This window comes from Leuresthes tenuis, unplaced genomic scaffold (assembly GCF_036924035.1).
Source record: "Leuresthes tenuis unplaced genomic scaffold, fLeuTen1.0.hap1 SCAF_18, whole genome shotgun sequence".
Lineage (NCBI taxonomy): Eukaryota > Metazoa > Chordata > Actinopteri > Atheriniformes > Atherinopsidae > Leuresthes > Leuresthes tenuis.
The window spans coordinates 12,202,264-12,221,982 of record NW_027325372.1 but is presented as its reverse complement, the minus strand read 5'-3'; the positions used below and the strand labels follow the sequence as shown (position 1 = coordinate 12,221,982).

General features: G+C 42.4%; 3 protein-coding genes and 1 non-coding gene across 5 annotated transcripts; 3 read left to right on the top strand and 1 right to left on the bottom strand.

The window, feature by feature from the left end:
* Nucleotides 1-125: 125 nt before the first annotated feature.
* Nucleotides 126-8,081, top strand: ywhaz (tyrosine 3-monooxygenase/tryptophan 5-monooxygenase activation protein, zeta polypeptide). Its single transcript, XM_072369968.1, has 6 exons — nt 126-231; nt 2,045-2,352; nt 3,325-3,448; nt 4,334-4,497; nt 6,422-6,517; nt 6,603-8,081. Exons 2-6 carry the CDS (start codon nt 2,059-2,061, stop codon nt 6,729-6,731), a joined length of 807 nt encoding a protein of 268 aa, XP_072226069.1. The 5' UTR covers nt 126-231; nt 2,045-2,058; the 3' UTR covers nt 6,732-8,081.
* Nucleotides 8,082-9,794: 1,713 nt separating this feature from the next.
* On the top strand, nt 9,795-16,921 carry pabpc1b (poly A binding protein, cytoplasmic 1 b). 2 transcript variants are annotated; one of them, XM_072370971.1, is made up of 14 exons: nt 9,795-10,514; nt 12,485-12,678; nt 13,163-13,278; nt 13,605-13,744; nt 13,842-13,936; nt 14,046-14,183; nt 14,537-14,632; nt 14,788-15,154; nt 15,260-15,370; nt 15,477-15,613; nt 15,707-15,791; nt 15,928-16,058; nt 16,308-16,407; nt 16,532-16,921. In XM_072370971.1, exons 1-13 carry the CDS (start codon nt 10,322-10,324, stop codon nt 16,398-16,400), a joined length of 1,896 nt encoding a protein of 631 aa, XP_072227072.1. In that variant the 5' UTR covers nt 9,795-10,321; the 3' UTR covers nt 16,401-16,407; nt 16,532-16,921. The 2 variants fall into 2 exon arrangements, with proteins under 2 accessions (XP_072227072.1, XP_072227073.1); XM_072370972.1 differs by having other exon boundaries at nt 9,795-10,518.
* On the top strand, nt 14,294-14,430 carry LOC140275893 (small nucleolar RNA SNORA5). The gene has a single exon (XR_011908597.1). It is a non-coding gene; the product is annotated as a small nucleolar RNA SNORA5 (small nucleolar RNA).
* Nucleotides 16,922-17,079: 158 nt separating the features above from the next.
* LOC140275496 (type-4 ice-structuring protein-like) lies at nt 17,080-18,765 on the bottom strand. The gene is made up of 4 exons (XM_072370973.1): nt 18,701-18,765; nt 17,944-18,012; nt 17,716-17,839; nt 17,080-17,400 (listed from the first exon to the last, which is right to left on the bottom strand). Exons 2-4 carry the CDS (start codon nt 17,990-17,992, stop codon nt 17,187-17,189), a joined length of 387 nt encoding a protein of 128 aa, XP_072227074.1. The 5' UTR covers nt 17,993-18,012; nt 18,701-18,765; the 3' UTR covers nt 17,080-17,186.
* Between the last annotated feature and the right edge of the window lie 954 nt (nt 18,766-19,719).

Below are 19,719 nucleotides of genomic sequence, written 5' to 3'. Positions count from 1 at the left end.
TGATTTTCAACACTGATACACTTTTAAATCTATGATAACTTTTAAACCACATAGCTTCAAAAAATTTGCCCGTCAATTAGGTTGCCCTAGCAACTCTATTCTGACGTCATCCGTCCCGGTGCGACCCTGCTGCTCTGTCTTTGATTGGAGGGAAACCCCGTGGATGAGCGGGAGAGATCATCAGCTGTGCGGCTTGGAATCAGGAGCGACATCGTTTAACTGCACTCGCAGGTTAGTTCACAATAATTTTCTTCTGAATAATTGGTATGTTTAACAGAATAACAGTAAGAAAATATTTCCGCGCGCTCTCGGCACGCTCTTTCTCCCGCGTTAAGCGCCGCTTTTGGGGCTATAGGTAGAAATCATTGATGCTCCGCTGCTCAGTCATTGTTCGGCGCTTGCTGAATGAGAAGTGCAAGTCGCTGCACGTTAAATCATCTATTCGTGTGTTCGGTGCGCTTGTGAGACAGCTTTCGGGCATACAAATTTAGGTTTTGTGAATTAATCGACCTAAAACGAATGCTTCTTATTCACAAAGACAACCGCTCTGGTTTGTTTTCCGGGAAGCGAAAAAGGGCGTTCACTGTGAACTGAAGTAAGCTAGGCTCTATTCATCCCGATGCATTTGATCCAGTGGCACAGCCATTGTCTTATCTTCTCCTTTGCAAGGCTGCTAAGCTTTTCTCACAATAATCTCTGGGAATAGAACCGTAACAATTTGAAAGAGCCGGTTTTTGACGGTCTATATTCTTACCGGACATAGTACGAGCTGGGTGGGCAGGTGTGTGTGGACGTGTGCGTGTGTGTGAGACGTGAAACTGGGTGGCCGACATTCCTCTGAAGGGCGCAGGTGTCTGGCTGCTGGGAAAATGTTGCTCACTGGTTTTTGTTTTTTTGAAAAACTGGACTGACTCATAGGTTTGGTGTTTGTTTTAGTAGACAGATTCTGCAAATTAATTGTTTGATTATGTAACCTCTCACTGATTATCCTCAGAATGAACACAGTCTTCTAGGTTGGATGTGTTCAAAAAATTTAATTCTAGTTTAAAAAAAAAAAAAAGAGATATTTCACAACCAAGCCATCATATCATAACAAGAAGAGTAACATCGAGCATTGGTTTCTTTAAATTCATGTCTGCTATTAGATGAAGCCATATTTCAAGCATCTAAGACTGTGATTGACACTTGATGGTTAGGAATTTAGATATATCTCTAGGATGCGCTGGGATGCATCATCAGGGATGGTCCTGGGGTCATCGGGGGTTTCGGGTCTTACAACATCAGACCCCCTCACACACAGGTGACCCATCGGGGGTTTATCAAGTCCTGGATTGCATCCCAGCAGCACTCACTCACGGGTCATCCTCTTTATTCAAAGCCACTTGGGCAAAAAAAAAAACCCATAGTTTTTGTGAGCAGCTCACCATAGTAACGGATGAAGAAAAATGATTAACCTTAATCACTGTGAATCATTGGGGATTGGGGGGGGGTGCAGAAAATGGGGATTTTGGTTTGAGCTCCAACAGACTGTGGTTATCCAGACGTGGGTATTTTAATCAGCCATGCTCTGCAAAACTGAAAGTGTCCAAGTCTGAATCTGATTGACTTCGAAAAGTCCCAGAACCAAACCTGCTAGTGAGTTAATTTTAAAAATGTTATTGGTTCCCAAACCAATATTGTTTGATGACCGTTTCTTGTGTCCCATGATATTTAACTAGTTTCCTGTTTTAAGGTTTAATCTCTTAAATCACCTCAAGATAAATCTCTTTCCTCAACATTGTCAAATCGTTTAATGTAATCCCCTAAGATATTAGTAAAGTCTTCATGACTTCCCTCTTACCCCCCATGTTAGCCATTTCTGTGTAATCTAATGGAGTTTTGAATTTGTGGGTGCAATTTGATGCAGAAAACTGAAAAGCTTACTTAAGAAATCTGGTGACATATTACAACATATTTCCGTGTCATGTGGTTGTTCATGTAAATTGGTCAAATCACTGACATGCCTTTGTTCCTGACCTCCTCTCCTCCATCCTTCCTCCCTCAGCCCACACAGAAGTCATGGCAGACAAGGAGGAGCTGGTTCAGAAAGCCAAACTGGCCGAGCAGGCCGAGCGTTACGATGACATGGCCGCAGCCATGAAGGCCGTCACAGAGGAGGGCTCGGAGCTCAACAACGAGGAGCGCAACCTGCTCTCGGTCGCGTACAAGAACGTGGTGGGGGCTAGGAGGTCCTCGTGGAGGGTGGTGTCCAGCATGGAGCAGAAGTCTGATGACAGCGCCAAGACCGCGCTGGCCAAGGAGTACAGAGGGAAAATCGAGAAGGAGCTGAATGACATCTGCAAGGAAGTTCTGGTAAGGAGCAGAGATCGAGAGGGTGAAAGGAAGGGATGGAGGTAAATGTTTGAACTGTGACTGGTAGATGGTGCAATGTAGAAAAAGTCAGGTGACGTAGAGGAGATGGCACCCAGTCCCTCACTGTAGGGCGTATGGTCTGACCAGGGTATCTTTCAGAGATACGAACGAATTGTGGTCACTTTGCATAGCAACTGTAAAAATAGTTCCCCAAATACTTCCGGTTTAAAGATCAGTGAAACAATGACCCCCTGAGGTGCTATCAACAGTGTTAATTCCTCTTTCCTTTATTAAAATATCAAGAAGGTTTTGTGTGGGATATCTTGGCAGAAAGAAAAAACATCTTCCTAATGTGATATTTTCAGAATAATAAGTGTTGATTTACACCTCATTGGGCAACTGCATCTGATCAGGCCTTCTACACAGTACTGACACCTACTGGTTGGCTGCGTCATTTAGGTGTGTGTGTGTGGGGGGGGGGGTGGCATGTAAACCTATGGCTAAAAGGAGCATTCAGATTTGTCAGTAACAAGGCAACTGTCCCCATAAAAGAGCTTAAAAGCGATTGGCTTTCGCTATTCAATTAAAATGATATAATCCTCAGAAATGGAAGCAAAGGAATGTAAATGTTTCACTTTGGCAGAATATGAGATGATGGCACATATCAGAGAGTAGCTGACATGCAAAGTAAGGCTTCCTGTCTCAACTGATGTTTCAAGATTGTAGATGAACAGTACTGTGTATGGATAGATTCTATGTGCACATTCACTGCTACAATAAAACTGCAAAATGACTTTAAAATAAGTGTAAATGGTAATAGTTGGTCCTCATACAGTGTTTGACTGATGAAGAGGATTGCAAGGAATGGGCACCCTGCAGCAATGACAGATGGAGTTTCCCTTTAAAGCAAATATAAAGACTCAGGCCTTGGGACATTTCTAATTTGTTAAAGTTTAACCTTATGGCTTGCAGGATCTGCTTGACAAACATCTGATCCCCAAAGCTACGCCTGCTGACAGCAAAGTCTTCTACCTGAAGATGAAGGGAGACTACTTCCGCTACCTGGCTGAGGTGGCCACCGGAGAGGACAAGGAGGGTAAGTAAAACACACCCCGTACATTGCTCATAACCTCTCCAGATTGTCGTGTAGTCACTGGTGGGAGAGTGGATTCTTGTGCCCAGGATACCTGAAAATTAGGCCCATTTCTGAGCGATGGTCTGTAACACGTTCGTTAGATTGATGGAATATTTAAGGTCCCATAAATCCTTTAAAGGAATGAAGACACTGGAATTGTTTCAAGTGTTTGTGGCCAGAATAAAACACCCTCTCTGTCCTTGACCTACAACTGTCAGCCGTAATGCAGGCACGGGCTGCTCCTGGGTTGTCATGGCAACAGGAGCAGCACCAGGGTGTTGGCTGCGTATTGTTGCCAGGATGTGGCATTATTGTTGGTGATGTTGATTTCCTTTAATTATGTTTGATCCCTGATTAAATTTAGCTAAGGAGCTTATATGCTATAAAGATTTTTGATGCTTCTGATAACAATGTGTATATTTACATTAAAAAAATCTAATCCAAGCTTTGTTGTGTCTTCGATCTATGATTCTAGATTTTTTTATTTTTTTATTTTTTTGGTTATACGTCTTAGTTTAGAGGATTTGCTACTTTTCCTCAATTAGTTTTTTTCTTTTTATGTTAAAACGGGCCGTTTCTTCATATTCTTCTCATCAGTTTTTGCACAAACAGCCCTTAATTGTCACATTTATAGGACTCAAAATACATGCATGCTGTGAAAGTAGCACTTGCATCCCTAAATTCACATCTAAATATGTATAAACTTGGATTAAGATGGTTTTTGAAATATAACATAGGAACAGTTATCACTACTCTGTGCTGTTGGATGGTTTCGGTGTTCAAAACCTCTTTTTATTTTCCATTTAAGATATCTGCTTATTCGCTGTTTGTTTCTCCTTTGTGAAGCAATCATCAACTTGTCACAAGAAGCCTACCAGAAGGCGCTGGATATCAGCATCAAAGAAATGCAGCCCACACATCCCATTCGCCTTGGCCTCGCTCTCAACTTCTCCGTCTTCTACTACGAGATCGTCAACTCACCTGACAAGGCCTGCCAACTGGCCAAATCAGTAAGAATCCTCCTCTACTCTTATTTCACTTTGATTCCATTTCAAAATACCTTTTTTTGTCCAAAAGAGAAGTGTCTTGAAACTACAGAATATGAAGAATATGATCATGCTCCAAACAGAAGAAACGGCCAATATTTTATACAAGAGGAATACAACAGGCTTTTTCCTCAATTGGTGGAATTGGCAGGGAAAGCAGAGCTATACTAAATAACATTGTTACTGGCTCTGATAATTACAGTGAGTGTGCGTTCATAATAGCTGAACTCTGAGGCAGAATAAACTAAATGAAATTCATTCTATTGTATTCAGTCCAAGCTAAAGTTCCCCAAAGCACGTCAGCGATTTCCTGCTACAGTAGATGCATCGGCTAACACAATACAGTCCTTTTATGGTTGGGTTAAAGCACATCCTACTCTAGGTCTCTGCTTTGCTGGTTTCATGTTAACTTTTGCCTAGTTGAGACATCTAATTCTCCTGACTGCAGTAACAAGCTGTTGATGTTATTACTCAGCTTTTATACAAGTGAAACAAACAAGATTGCTAAACTGTGAGCTTTAAAGGTGCCGGTTGAGGTTTTATTACTTTTTAACAGAGCGAGTTGAGTTGGCTAACCAGCTGGTAGGTATATCCTAATGATTAACTGACTGTTTTTTTTTTTAAACGCAACCCTCTCCAATAACACTTAATAAGATGACATCCTGCAGATCATATCACAGAGAAACTTGGTCATTAATGTTCCTGTATAGGTTTTAGCTGAAGTGTGCCGGTTTCTGATCATATATGTATAGTTCTGTGATCATAACATGATACTTAAATGCTGTTTTCCTAAAGTATAAAAACAACGCACCACTTATAAGACACATAGTCTATAACCGGTTGTGACACCCGTGTGGTCCTGTTACAAGGTAAAGGCCAACCGAGGTGCTCTCAGTGTCACGCCATCATTAGCCCCTCTGATGCATCTATGGAGCATCTGTGAGGTGTCTGCACAGAGCTCAGAGGATACTAAAAGAAAGAATCTACCACAGCCTCCTGTGGAACTGTGGGGCATAGACTGGATTGCCTTCTGAATTTCATGATGCACCTTTGCTTTAATAAGAATAATTTTTAATCTCAAATCTTGTAACTATTTTCAGTACTTTTGGTGGTTTAAATGATTCTTTTATTGCTGTTTTAAATGATAAAAACACATGTATGTAGATGTCAAAATCACCATTTCATGTTGTAGCAGCCCCTGTGTGACCGTACTCCCATCTTGAACCCATTTAATGGCTTCATGCATTGTTTTACTCCATTTTTTTTCTCCTCAAATAACTGCACTGGCAAGTATACCTGAAACATGTGGAAATCTGTAATGTATACTGATGTTTTTTGTGTGCAGTTTCTCAAAGTTGTCTGAAGCTAATTTAACTTCATGCAAGTTCATATGAATTCTTTTATGGCTTGTTATTAGTGCCGTGGTCGTGAACATTTTGACGAGCTATCCGTGATCATGAGAGAAAATCCACAACAGTCTGAGACACAGTGGAACAAAGACAAGAGGACAAGACGTTTTGCTACAAGCACTTTTTAAAAAATTATTTTAATCCTCCATTTAAGGATGTTTTTGTCTGCTCTTTTTAGGTCATTAAGTACTCCTGGTAAAGATGTATAGCTTAATGCCGCTTTGTAAAGACATTTCAAACACTCTTCTACCTGTAAAGGTGAAATGATCACATGCTGGATGTGAATGCACAGCGCTTATTAACACATTTTCTTAGTATGTTTTAAGAATTCTTTTATGATTTGTTAACTGAGTATTTCGATTAAGGGGAAAGAAACCACAAACATTTGATGCTCAGGGCAGTGTTCATAAATTCTCCTAATGTTCCCGAGTCCGAACACCAGTTTTGAAAGCACTGATGAGCGTCTCTGATTCCTCCAGGCCTTTGACGAAGCCATCGCCATGTTGGACTCCCTCAACAGTGACTCGTACAAAGACAGCACCTTGATCATGCAGCTCCTCCGTGACAATCTGACAGTGAGTGTCTTGTCTTAACATTCACCAAAAATACTTCATTCCCTCCTAATGCCCACTAAATCCCGTGTCCCGTGCCTCTTTGCAGCTGTGGATGTCAGATGCACAGGGAGAGGGCGAAGGTGAAGCTGAGGAGACGGAGCAGGCGGAGCAGACGGAGCAGGCAGAGCAGGCGGAGCAGGCGGAGCAGACGGAGCAGGCAGCTGAGAAAAACTGAACTTCTGAAAAAAGGAAAAAAAAAAACCAACAACAACAAACACATTTTTACCTCTCACCAGCCTAAGTTGTGTGTGTGGCTGTGTGTGCACATACATGCACAGATATGTATGTTTACACTCCACTCACAAGGTGTAAAGTACAGTATGTGTGTGCAGATACATTGAAACATTGAAGCGTGTGTGTGTGTGTGTGGTAATCGTATGAGCACCTCCACAGAGAAAAGAATGGAATAGATTTGTTTCTTTTGATCATAATTCATCGTGTGAACCAGTGGATGTTCATTTTTTTTGTGTCGTTTTAGTCCAGATGACATCCCCTCCTTTAGATCCAAATCCGCCCCCCCCCCATGCCCTTTATCGTTATTCACTGTAACCAGCTGCTGCTGTTGCAGGAAAACAAACAAACAAACAAAAAAAAAATTTAACTTTGACAATTTGTACGTTTTTACTTGAACTGAACATTTACAACCTTTTGTGACACTTGTGCTCACAGCAGTCGGATTTCACTAAATTTTACAACAACTGACAACGGCAGTGATCGTATACTGTTAGCAGGTATTTATTACTTTGGTAAAGATCTATTAACATCGTGCTTGTGTCCATCTCGCCCTGTTGGTGTCCTGTGTAGCAGGTAGTGTTTTTATGGATGGTACATGTGTCATGATTCAATGCATTCAGGAGATGTTTTCTGTATGAATGGCCACTTAAACTTTGGTTGATTTGTTGAGAGGATTATATTCCACAGTGAAATGTGTAGACTAATTTTCCTGCAGTTTTGCATACCACACGTCAAGGTTGAGACGGTCTAAGATAACGTGAACAACTTGATAAAATGGCTTGATACTGTAACTTTTTGATATTTTATCTTTTCAGCAGTGAAGAGGATACTTTTGCCATGTGCTTTTATGTGGCTTTCTACTCTTTTTCTATTCAGGTTTTCTTTTGTATTTTCTTTCTGTGCGTTTTATTCCCTTTGAGTTTGACTCCTGGAATGTATGCGGTTCTCAGTAGTACGGTGTGAGGGTTAGGCATGCTTAGAAATGAACTTTTAACCCGGTGGTTTACAGTATCTTTTACCGTTTTTGAAAGGAAATCATGAAACGACAAACTAATACCATGCTGAGTTTAAACTGATTATCAGAGTGTCTTGGTAGAAAGCTTCATTAAAGCCATTTAGTAGAGACAAAGTAGACACAGTTTCTTCTAATTACAGTATCTTGGTTTTAAAAAAAAGAAAAGGGAAAAAAAAAAAAAGATGGGATGCAGGATTAAGAATTTGCAAGTTACACTTCGAGTACGTTATTTGGTTATGTGATTTCATGTAAGTGGAATTAAAACATTTAAATTGAGTGTGGTGTGCTGTTTTGCTTTCTTTCATCCTGTTCTCATTGGTCATGGTTCTATAAATGCATATGAGAGGTTGTTTTGATGGGCTTAATATTTAATCATTTGCAACGTCAGCAGTGCAATCCTCTGAGCACTCAAACATGTTAAAAGCAAGGACACGAGGGCTGCTGTGTGCCGGTTACCGAAGGTCATCGGGAGCAGCCTTCGCCGAACACAGCTGTGCTGGCATTCAACCTTTTCCTGGTTTCTCAAACCTAGATCAATATGGACTAAATGAGCCTCATGATAATAATTTTGACATTTTAATAGTTAAAACCCACAAAGCACCAGATATTACAGTGTGCACGGCTGATTTTTGACAGATGCCATGCTTTTCACTGACAGTGCTGCCCTCTGCTGATGATTGTGAAGGGCATGATGTAGATGGACCGTACAACACATAATTTCATTTGTTCATTTCAAGCTTGACAGTAAAGGCCAAAACCCCCTGATAATGTAAACTGTAAGTCCATTGTATTGACATCTGTGTGCCCTTTAGCTCTGATCAGTGATGTGGTGTGAGCAATAAGGCTTTCATCTTTGCTCTGCTAACAGCTGGTGAGACTTTCTCCTCTGTTCATATGAGGGCTGAACCCCACATGTCAGAAAACGGGTATGTGATGCGTGTGATTTGTGTTGAATGACCTCATGCTATCAAATGAGGGATGTCATGTGGTGGCTTCATGAATGATTATGAAACAGCAGGCCCTGGGGAGGAGATGTATAAAAAGACTGAATCTTGAGCATCAAACCACAAAACTTCTGGACCAATGTCCTTTTGACACTTAAGACCAATGAGGTGACGTTTGGTCATAATGCACATTGAGAGGAAACCAAACGGCAGATCAGCCTTCAAGCACGGTGGCGGACAGCTGATGATTTGGGCTTGTTTTGTGGCCACTGAGTGGACCATGAAACAAAGTGTTCTAGAGCCAAATGCAAGGTCATCTATCTGGGATGAAGCTGGATCAGGAAACAGGACAAGGATCCCAACAGAATTGCTGCAAAGGAAAGAGCCAAAGGGTCCAAAGTTCAGACCTGAGCCAGATTTAAAATCCTGTGCTCAAACCTCAATGAAGTAAGGCAACTTTATGCCAAAAATGGGCCAAAATTACTAAGATGGTGTGAAAGACTGATGTCATAACCAGAACGATTAATTCAAGTTAATGCTGCTAAAGATGTTTGTCCAAATATTTGAATCATCGGACGTTTTTCAGCGTCTCGGCTTAGATTTTTTATTTCATTTTTGTTTAATAAAAGACAGTGTGCTACTTCGTGTGTTGTTCTTAATCTGAACATTTACCAGTACCTAAACAGGATTCACTTAATTTTCCCAGGGGTAGCTCATACCAGTTATTCCAGCTATTCAGTTAGGATAGTGTTTGTGATTGTGCGATTTCCAGACATGCTGCCTTATAAATCCTCACCACTGCGATCCTGGAGGTATTCAAGTCGCTTCTGTTGAGCATCCCTTCACAATCGGGCATTGTTGTCAATACAACAAGACAGCTTCAACCTTTGACAGTGCGTTTTACATGATTTCATCATTATGCGTACAGCTGTGGTTAACGCCCCTTTCTTGCGGTTTTTTCAACCATAGTCGCAGCTGATTGGTCCATTTCGGTGACGCGCCCTTAAGTATATATTAAACATTCTCCCCTCCGCTTGCCTCCCCTCAACCCCGGCTGTCAGTGCTGTGTGAATGCGCGTGTGCTCCTGAGCTCGCTCGGCACACGTTCTATAAAAAAAATAAAAATACAAAAAAAATTTCAAAACATAAAAAAACAAAAAATCTTCTTTCTTTTTTTTTTCTTTTCTTTTTTTTGTAACAAGTCGGTGAAGCTGGAGCAGACCACAGGACGGTAACGTACAAGAAAAGGGCTGCCGAACCAACGACACATATTTTCAGGCGACGTGTTCCAAATTCAGAAGCGAGGCCAAGTAACGCCAGGTTTGCCTTTACCTTTGCGTGTTAGGCTTGAATGACGGCTGTAACGCCGAGAGAAGTCCGCCCTGTGTCGTTTTGGACATTTTACTCACACTGCAACTGACAGGTCAACGTTCGTGTAACGTGTGCCATCAGCATTCTACCCCGACTAAACGTGACGCCAGCGACCGTTTGGAGATCGAACATTCGTAACTTTTCCAGTTGTGAATACCGAGCGTCGTCCGATAACACTGCTTGCCCCCACGGCCAACGAAAATGAACCCCAGCGCTCCCAGTTACCCCATGGCCTCCCTGTACGTCGGAGATCTGCATCAAGATGTGACCGAGGCCATGCTGTACGAGAAATTCAGCCCAGCCGGAGCTATCCTCTCGATCCGGGTCTGTAGGGACATGATCACCCGGCGTTCCCTTGGATACGCCTATGTCAACTTCCAACAGCCAGCGGATGGTAGGTAATTTATTAAAGTACTAAGTAATACGTGTAAAAAAAAAAGAAAAAAAGGAAGAAAAAAAAGGGAAGAAAAAAAATCTCAATAAATGTCTCTTATTTTAAAGTGACAGTCAGGTGAGAGCTCGCCTTTACTACACGTGACTGCAGCCGACATATTGTCGGTGGGGTTTCCTCCCGTGAAACTCCCCGCAGTGGCGTAGCAGAGAAGCACCGGGTCCGCCCGACCCACCTCAGTAATGTAGCAGTTCACTGCGAGCTGCCAAGTGAAAGCCTCTTTCTTTTTTTTTTTTTTTAAATCGCTTTTCTGTCAGGACAACACCCCAACTGTTCCTCCTAAACTGCTGACGCCACAGCCTGCTTAAACCCCGTCGGGGTGTTCGCCAGGGATCGAAGTTGTGGTTGAAACATTTGTCTGTAAGCAACAAAAGGTGTCAGTTGGTCAAATGGGTTGAACATGTTGTGAAGCATAAAAATGCACCCAACCCACCAAACTTTTTCTGCACATCACTGATAAGAACACAGGTCTGCCTTTGCCTTTTTTGGGCACACCCAGCTGTTCCAACCAACACACTAATCCTTCCATACAGTATATGTGAAGAGTCCATCTACTGTCTGACCTGTGCAGTGATGTAGTATATAACTAAAATATGTATTGGCTTATTTTTTGTGTATATATTGAGGACTATGGCGCTGATGTGTGCTACTGGGATGGCTTGTACGATATAAAACAAAGGTTCTAGTAAATTAAAGTTGCCTTAGAGTTGTCAAGCTTCTTTTCCTGTCACCTGACCCCCACCTGGAGTTGTTTCATTCATTGTTTCTGTGTCCACTGATTGCAGTTATTTGATTTTTAAACTTTTTTTGCCTTGTGAAGATTGATCATTTCTGGTCCAATTTTGTGATCTTTTCCACAGCTTCCTGGAGTTGCATTTAAAAAAAGCCGTAATAATGAAGTTCTAACTGATCGGTGCAGAGCTGATTGATTAAAAGGATTCACAGTTTTCACCCACGGCATTATATGCGACCACCTCCTCTCTGACCCGTCGTTGACGTTGGGGAATCTCTGCGTCCCGTTTCTTTTTTTTTTTGTGTGTGTGCGTTCCCAGTTGTAAGAACAGAATGTGCTGTGGTGGACAATCCGCTGTTGTTAGATAAACTACTCTGGACCTTATTTTCTGGACGTTTTCCAGAGTTCACGTGTCCGTGAACAACGTAGTAAATACCTAGAGAAAAGGTTGTCAGCAAAACGGACGATCAGGGCTGTTCACCGGACCTTTCAGTGTGTTGTTTTTTTAAATGTCCCCCAAACAAAAAAGACCACTTTTGTCTCGACTGTGGTAGACATTTGCTCTCATCTGTTATTTATAGTGAATGGACAGATTTGGGATTTTTATTAGAGAAAATTCAAGCAACATAGTGTGGTAGACTTGTTTTTTTATTAATATTTTACATAATCTAGATCAGTGCACTACTAAAGGATATAATTATATTGATGAGTAATAGAAATTATGGTGAAATGCACCCAGAAGGTTATTTACCTTACAATTTATATGGAGTACAGAGATGGTATATAAAGCTGTCACTATTATGTAGTTTTCTCCTTAATTTGATTTCGTAATCTTTGGACAAATTCAACAAATAGTTGACCAACAGAAGTTTCCTGTAAACTTTGACTGCTTCTTGGCCTGGAAAAACAACATGGAACATATTGTTGCGACAGCTCTTACATCTGTTACATCTCTCCCGAGCGCGTAAGAATGGATTTAGGTGTGTTGACTTTGATCAGATGTTTTCAGTCTTTTCAGAAAAGAAGATCCTTGACGGCCGCGTTCTGACCTCGTTCACGTTCCTAAAAGGCTTTCGGCACCAGGAACCCTCCTACACAAAGAGCCGCATGGGAAAAAAAGTGTCAAATTTATTAGATAACCCCGTTTCTCTCTTTTTTTTGTTTTTTTTTTTGTTTTTAGCTGAGCGTGCACTGGACACCATGAACTTCGACGTGATCAAGGGGCGGCCTGTGCGCATCATGTGGTCGCAGCGTGATCCGTCCCTGAGAAAAAGCGGCGTGGGAAACATCTTCATCAAGAATCTTGACAAGTCCATAGACAACAAGGCTCTTTATGACACCTTCTCCGCTTTTGGGAACATCCTGTCATGCAAGGTAAACAGTAAGTTGGCTGGTGTGCCGTCCCCCTTGTTCTACATAATCCGATGCAGGGGGATGGTAAGCCCTCATTGGTTTGTGGCGTCGTGGTACGTTATGAGTGTCTGCATGTGACTGCTTTCTTGCTTTCTGCACTGCAGACTTGTGAGAAAGCCTCCTCCCTAATTAACAGATGTTTGAGCCAGCAGTTGATGCTGGAAAAAGCACTTCAGAGACTCAAATAATTTAATAATGCATCATAGTTTGGACCTGTCACTGCAGATGACATAATTATGTGGTAGTGCTCTGAGTGTGGGAGCTCTGCTTTAAAACAAGGATTTGTGGCACTAACCAAACAAAGAGCGACTGACACGTTGGTGTGGTTTTAAAAAAAAAAAAAAAGGACAGTCAGCGTGACTGATGCTACAACAGACAGTTCAGGGCTGTTGCAGCATGTGTGTGTGTGTGTCTTAAAAGCAGCACGTCTCTTCTCTTTTTTAAGGTGGTTTGTGACGAGAATGGCTCTAAAGGCTACGGCTTTGTGCATTTTGAGACTCAGGAGGCGGCTGAACGAGCCATTGAGAAAATGAATGGCATGCTGCTCAATGACCGAAAAGTGTAAGTGAATGTTTTAATGTTTTGTTTTGAACCATTTGGGTGCATACTAACCGAGCTGGGTGGAAATGTATGTAAATTGGTAGTTTATAGGTTGCACAGTCATGTTTGGGCACTCTTGGGTACAAGAATCCTGAAAAGATGTGATATATATACATATATATATATAATGAAAAGATTGTCTCCCAATATTAGATTCATGAGAATATAAGATATCTCATTCAGAATAGTAACCGTACAATTGCATTTCTACTTATGGGTGAAATTTTTCATGATTCCTGCTGCGAAAATGGTTCTTGTGTTTTTGAGTTCTTTGCTTCACGTCGTAGTTTCGTGGGCCGCTTCAAATCTCGCAAAGAGCGCGAGGCCGAGCTGGGTGCCCGAGCCAAAGAGTTCACAAACGTCTACATTAAGAACTTTGGCGACGACATGGACGATGAGAAGCTGAGGGAACTCTTCAGTCAGTACGGTCAGTCGGGGGCGTCCACATTTCCGAATGCCCTTCAACTTACTCCCACAGCACTGTTGCTAAATGGAGCCTCTTTTTTTTTTTTTTTTTTGCTCAGGAAACGCCATGAGTATCCGGGTCATGACGGACGACGGTGGGAAGTCTCGAGGATTTGGGTTTGTCAGCTTCGAAAGGCATGAGGATGCCCAGAAGGTAAGACTTAAGCAAACATCTTAGATAAAAAAAACATTTTTTGTGACCACTGCAAGCTGGCCACCGCTCCTGCACACAAGGCTTCCTTTATTTTCTCCTATTGTTTCAGGCTGTGGATGAAATGAACGGAAAGGAGCTAAACGGTAAGCTCATCTATGTCGGCCGTGCCCAGAAGAAGGTTGAGCGACAGACGGAGCTGAAGCGCAAATTTGAACAAATGAAACAGGACCGCATGACTCGCTACCAGGTAAGTTTCTCTGCCTTGATGAGCTCCCAACATTAAGGAATCATAATCCCAAAGAAATATCCTTGTTGAAGTGTTGCAGTTGCACAGGATTTAGATTAAAATGAAAAAACAGCAGCTTTGTCAAATTCAGTGCTCCCTCCGTAGTAGGTTGCACTGGCCAAAATGGCTGCAACAGTGACACTGTAGTTCATGGGCCCCACTTCTCCTCAACATGGAGCCTGGGGATAAACATGTACTGCAGACAAAAATATGAATCGGTTCAGATTTTTTTTTAATAATCTGCCTTTGATGGCAGATTATTCCTGCCTGGCTTCTAGTTATAAATCAAAGCTATAATTTTTGTGGGTTTTCAGGGCGTCAACTTGTATGTGAAGAACCTTGATGACGGAATTGATGATGAACGCCTGAGAAAGGAGTTTTCACCGTTTGGCACCATAACTAGTGCCAAGGTAGGTTGTCAGCCTTTTATAGGGACTAAATGTGTGGCGGAGGAGCGACTCTTATGCCCTGATACTGATGATCTTTCACTGAGTGTGTAATCTGTATTACGCTGTTATTAGTTGTCCTATTTGTAGCATTCACATTGTTTCTTTCTTTGTCTCAGGTGATGATGGAAGGCGGGCGCAGCAAGGGCTTCGGCTTTGTCTGTTTCTCGTCCCCAGAAGAGGCCACCAAAGCTGTGACGGAAATGAATGGGCGCATTGTAGCCACCAAGCCGCTGTATGTGGCCCTGGCCCAGAGGAAAGAGGAGCGTCAAGCCCACCTGACCAACCAGTACATGCAGCGCATGGCCAGCGTGCGCGCAGTACCAAATACAGTCATCAACCCCTACCAGCCCGCCCCGCCCTCTGGCTACTTCATGGCAGCCATACCTCAGGCCCAGAATCGTGCTGCTTACTACCCAGCTGCTGGCCAGATGGCTCAGCTCCGCCCAAGTCCACGCTGGGCTACCCAAGGTGTCCGACCACAGCGTGAGTGTTTGTCCTCGTATATACTATGCATTTCCACGCTCATTTTCACGGCGAGTGGAAACGGAGCAGCAGCTGGTGCATTAAGCTGCTATTTTGTGTGCTCAGACTTCCAGAACATGCCAGGTGCCATGCGTCCCTCAGCACCACGCCCTCAGACGTTCAGTACGATGCGTCCTGCCTCCCAGGTCCCCCGCATGATGTCCACCCAGCGTGTCGGTCAGTCTTGGATCTATCTCTCCCAACTACACAACTAGAACAGCTCAGCTTTGGTTCCCTGCTTTTTGTATCCTGAGGTTTCTTTGCCTTTTCTCTCTTCTCACAGCCACTCAGACTGTAGGTCCCCGACCGGCCACTGCAGGCGCCGCTCCAGTGCGTGGAGTACCTCAGTACAAGTATGCCCCAGGAGTCCGCAATCCCCAGCAGCACATCACCGCTCAGCCACAAGTCGCCCTGCAGCAGGTAGGAATGCGCGTTTGATTGTCGGGCCAGAAGTCTGAGGAGACTGTGGCTGTGCCTTCTAAGACTTTATATTCCCTGTGTCTTACCCCACAGCCTGCAGTTCATGTTCAGGGACAGGAGCCTCTGACTGCCTCCATGCTGGCCGCTGCTCCACCACAGGAACAAAAGCAGATGCTGGGTAAGGTTTACTAACAGCCATCCATGACTTTGCTCTACCTATCTCACACTATAGACAGCCATTTACGTTTTGCTTATACTGTATATAGTTTACATGTTTACGTGGTGTTGTCCCTCTTCATCTGTCACTCCTGTAGGCGAGCGTTTGTTTCCACTGATCCAGAACATGCATCCCAGCCTGGCAGGCAAGATCACTGGCATGCTGCTGGAGATTGACAACTCAGAGCTGCTCCACATGCTGGAGTCCCCAGAGTCTCTCCGCTCAAAGGTCAGCGCTCTGCTTTCTTAATATTAACAGCTTCCTGTCTTTGATCCTCTGAAGACTGAGCGGGGACTTTAGGGATGACATTCAAAAGAAGTGGGTTCTGGTGTTAACATTTTCCCCAAAGTGTGCGATTTGCAATGTTGAAGTGTTCCAAGAGATGTGTAAACAACCGGAGAAAATTTACACGTTCTCTCGCTTTTTGACATCTCACCTTGTTGTTGGGAGTGTTGCTAATCAACATCATCTGTACAGGTGGATGAGGCGGTGGCTGTGCTACAGGCCCACCAGGCAAAGGAGGCCGCCCAGAAGACTGTGACAAATTCAGCCGGTGTCCCAAGTGTCTGAACCCAAGGTATTAGTTTGCTTGATTTTGACTGATGCTGAAATGAAAGTGGATTGTGAATTTTCACCGTTGCTTGCAAAAGGAGGGGGAAAAAAAAATCCTAATTGTATTTATTTGTCTGTCTTCTTCATAGGATTGGGGAACCTTGAGACGAGCTTCACTGGTGGAGAGAGAAGGGTTTTGAAAAAGTAAAAAAATGCATAAAACAACGTAAAAAGAAGTGAAATAACATAGAAAAAAAACCCCTAAAGGTAACAAGTCTCCAACCAGGCCTCAAATGAAACGATAAACACCGGGTCTGGTTTGCTGAGTTAAAGAGAAAAACGCACACAAAAAAAAGAGGAAAACGATGAAAATAAAAAATGATCAGTTCTGGGATTTTAGAGAAGAATTCTGTGACAAAATATGATTGAGAGCATTCCTTTCTGCCATTTTATCCCTTTTAAATGTTTGAGCTCTAAAAAGCCCGTTATTGTGAAATTTCCCTTGACCTTTGCTTGCTTGAATAAAAGTTGTAAAATAATCAGCATGTGTCTGTTATTGGTGACTTCTCTGAGGGATAAAACTCTTTATGTACCTCCTGATACCAACTTTAATCAGGTACGTGTTGTTCAAACAGATAATTGAAGATCCCACAGTCGTTTAAAACCACTGCAAACCCAAAAAATGAAACGCACGCTGTTGCAGTGTTCCATGGTTTTATTTTGTGCCACAGGGATGACGAACGTTAGCAGGCACAGAAACACTCTTTAGGCTCCCCGAACTCGGCCCAGCTCTTCAGTGTCCATTTACTGGCCGATGGCTTTGGCCTCCTCTGTGATTCTCCTGAAGAGGTCCTCCACCTTCCTCTGGAGATCTACGATCATGGGCTGGACCTGCTCCTGCATGCTTTCAGCCAGAGGTCCGAGCTTGTCATCCATGGTGGCAGCAACAGACTTCAGCTGATCCTGGACCTGAGCAGCCAGGGGCTCCAGCATTTTCTTGTTGTCATCCAGGAAGGTCCTGGGGGAGCAGAAGACAAAACGCTATAAATGTCTGTCATACACGTGTCTGACCAGATCAGTATATATTAAAATGATTTAAATGGAAAAGAAAAAAGCTTGTTTTTCACTGCTGGGTTTACTTAAATCATCCTTCTGGTTTAAATGGTAAAGAGGTACAAGTAAGTTAATCTAATGGCTCCTTTAACAGTTAATGGGGTCCAATGTTTTCAGTCACATGATTGAATGAATGCTGAATGTGAATTTACTGTCAGGTATTAACTAATTCTTAAAAGTGTCTAAAAGTGTGAGGTGACGGTGGTTGGTTGTTACTCACTGAGCCTGGCTGGACAGGTCTGGGTTGCTGAGCACCTGACTCAGATCCCCAGTCAATTTGGCCTTAATCTCCTCAAAGTACGCACTGAGCTTTCCAAGATCAGTTGCATCTTTTGCAAAGCTTCCTGTGGGATACAAACACATGACATTTAAAAAAAAGAAAGAAAACAAGTCTTGCGGTCCCACAACCAAACGAAGAATCCGTGAATATACATAACTCTGGCCGTACCGTGTGCCAGAGCAAGCAGGACAACGGCGGCAATGAGGGAGAATTTCATGGCTGATGACGGGACGAGACCTAGAAAACAAGCATCTTTACAATTAATACGCTGAAAAGCAGTACAACGTATTCTGAAATAACCTTAAACATGCAGTTTGGGGTTGTTTTTCAGGATTTGTGCGTGGGAAGGCCTCCTGTTGCTAAAGCAGATGACTCACTGATAAATCTTTACTGGTAACCTCAGTCTGACTTGTTGTCTCATGGTCACAAGATAAAGATTTCAAGTCACAATGCACTTGTCCAAACCCCACACATGAACTACTTCATCAGCTGAAATAAGCACAAGCTCTGGCACAACCTGGCAAATAAACTTTAACACTTATTTAAACCAAACTAAAATATACTTTGCTTTGTTTCTTATGTTCAAATGTTTTTTTGTTTTTTTTTTTACCATGAATGTGTCTCTTGAATTAAACTGATCTATGTTTTCCTTACGCTAGTTCTAAGTCCCAGTCCATTAATGTATGACTTGAGTTTAATCGCTTACATTTTAGACTTTTAAAGATGATGCATCATCAGGAAAAAGCAGGTAACTTGACACTGACTAAATTTCCTCTGATCAACCCCTTGTTGCCACAACCAAGAACCAACTAGATAAAGGTTAGACATCAATATAAGTTATTCATTCCCAAGTCAAAAGTCATTATAAAGTAAAAACAAGATTTAACAAAGCTTAAGTTTAAGTCCATAAGAAAATGAGACTCACCTGTTCTTCAGGGGAATTCAGACCAGATGGTGCCTTCGTTCGGGACTCTCAATCCTCTTATAGTCCAACACAGTGATGCAGCTCTGTCGTAACGCAGGTCTGATTGGATAAGATAAAAAGCAACTGAACAGTACTGGTTGTTTTTGCTGGTGCCACCTGGGCAAACTGAACCAAAGTCCAACAGTCCCTCTGCTGACAGCACGGGGGTGCATCTTATCTCATAGATTAAATAAAACACTTAATTATCAGTAATACCAATCCTCATGACACTGGGACCTTGTTCGGAAGGACATTTTCTGCTGCTGCTGGGTTGAATTTAGACAAACTATCTTGTTTTATTTTGTGTTTTATTATCACTGGTGTTGATGTCGTTTTTTTTTTTTTTTATGTCCGTGACACACTTTGTATTTTCAAGTTTCTGTCCCTTTCTTCTCTGATGCTGACATGAGCCCTTTAGCTCTGTGTATATTTTCATGATGAAGATTATTAGTAAGTTGTGCTCAAAATGAAGTTCCTCTGATAAAGATGATGCACCTTACAGAGCAGTCTCCACCGTGGAAAATGTTCCCCCAAAGGTTTCCAGTTTGTTTCAGGTTATTTCAGCCTCTGAGGAGCATTGTTGGAATGCTATCTAAAGGTTGTTTGTGTGGAACTCTTAGAAAGCCTTTGTTGGATTTGAGCCCATTACAGACTCCAACAACTGATGAAACAAGTTTTTAAACCTTTTGAAAACTAATCATTGGGTGTCTCTTCGTGATTAAATCAAAGAACTGAGATTTCTCTTTAATAGAAACAAAACTCCCTCAGAAAATGTGTCATTCAGCTGCTCTTTGGGACAAACCCTTGCATATCATACTCATTCATGTGGATGCAAACCTTTTACCTCTGGTTTACATCTAACAGATTATCTTTACAGTGGCTGTAAAGTAATTAATTTCCAGTTGTGCTTCACCCTGTTAGGTGACAAACAATTCAGCACATATGTTTGGATGGAAATATGCGAGTAGGGAGCATAAACG

Coding starts and splice junctions, on each gene's coding strand:
- ywhaz (XM_072369968.1), top strand. CDS start 2,059: ATGGCAGACAAGGAGGAGCTGGTTCAGAAAGCCAAACTGGCCGAGCAG. Junction 2,353..3,324: donor ACATCTGCAAGGAAGTTCTG/GTAAGGAGCAGA, acceptor TATGGCTTGCAG/GATCTGCTTGACAAACATCT. Junction 3,449..4,333: donor CACCGGAGAGGACAAGGAGG/GTAAGTAAAACA, acceptor TCCTTTGTGAAG/CAATCATCAACTTGTCACAA.
- pabpc1b (XM_072370971.1), top strand. CDS start 10,322: ATGAACCCCAGCGCTCCCAGTTACCCCATGGCCTCCCTGTACGTCGGA. Junction 10,515..12,484: donor CTTCCAACAGCCAGCGGATG/GTAGGTAATTTA, acceptor TTTTGTTTTTAG/CTGAGCGTGCACTGGACACC. Junction 16,059..16,307: donor CAGAGTCTCTCCGCTCAAAG/GTCAGCGCTCTG, acceptor TCATCTGTACAG/GTGGATGAGGCGGTGGCTGT.
- LOC140275496 (XM_072370973.1), bottom strand. CDS start 17,992: ATGAAATTCTCCCTCATTGCCGCCGTTGTCCTGCTTGCTCTGGCACAC. Junction 17,840..17,943: donor CCTGCTTGCTCTGGCACACG/GTACGGCCAGAG, acceptor TGTATCCCACAG/GAAGCTTTGCAAAAGATGCA. Junction 17,401..17,715: donor GACCTGTCCAGCCAGGCTCA/GTGAGTAACAAC, acceptor CTGCTCCCCCAG/GACCTTCCTGGATGACAACA.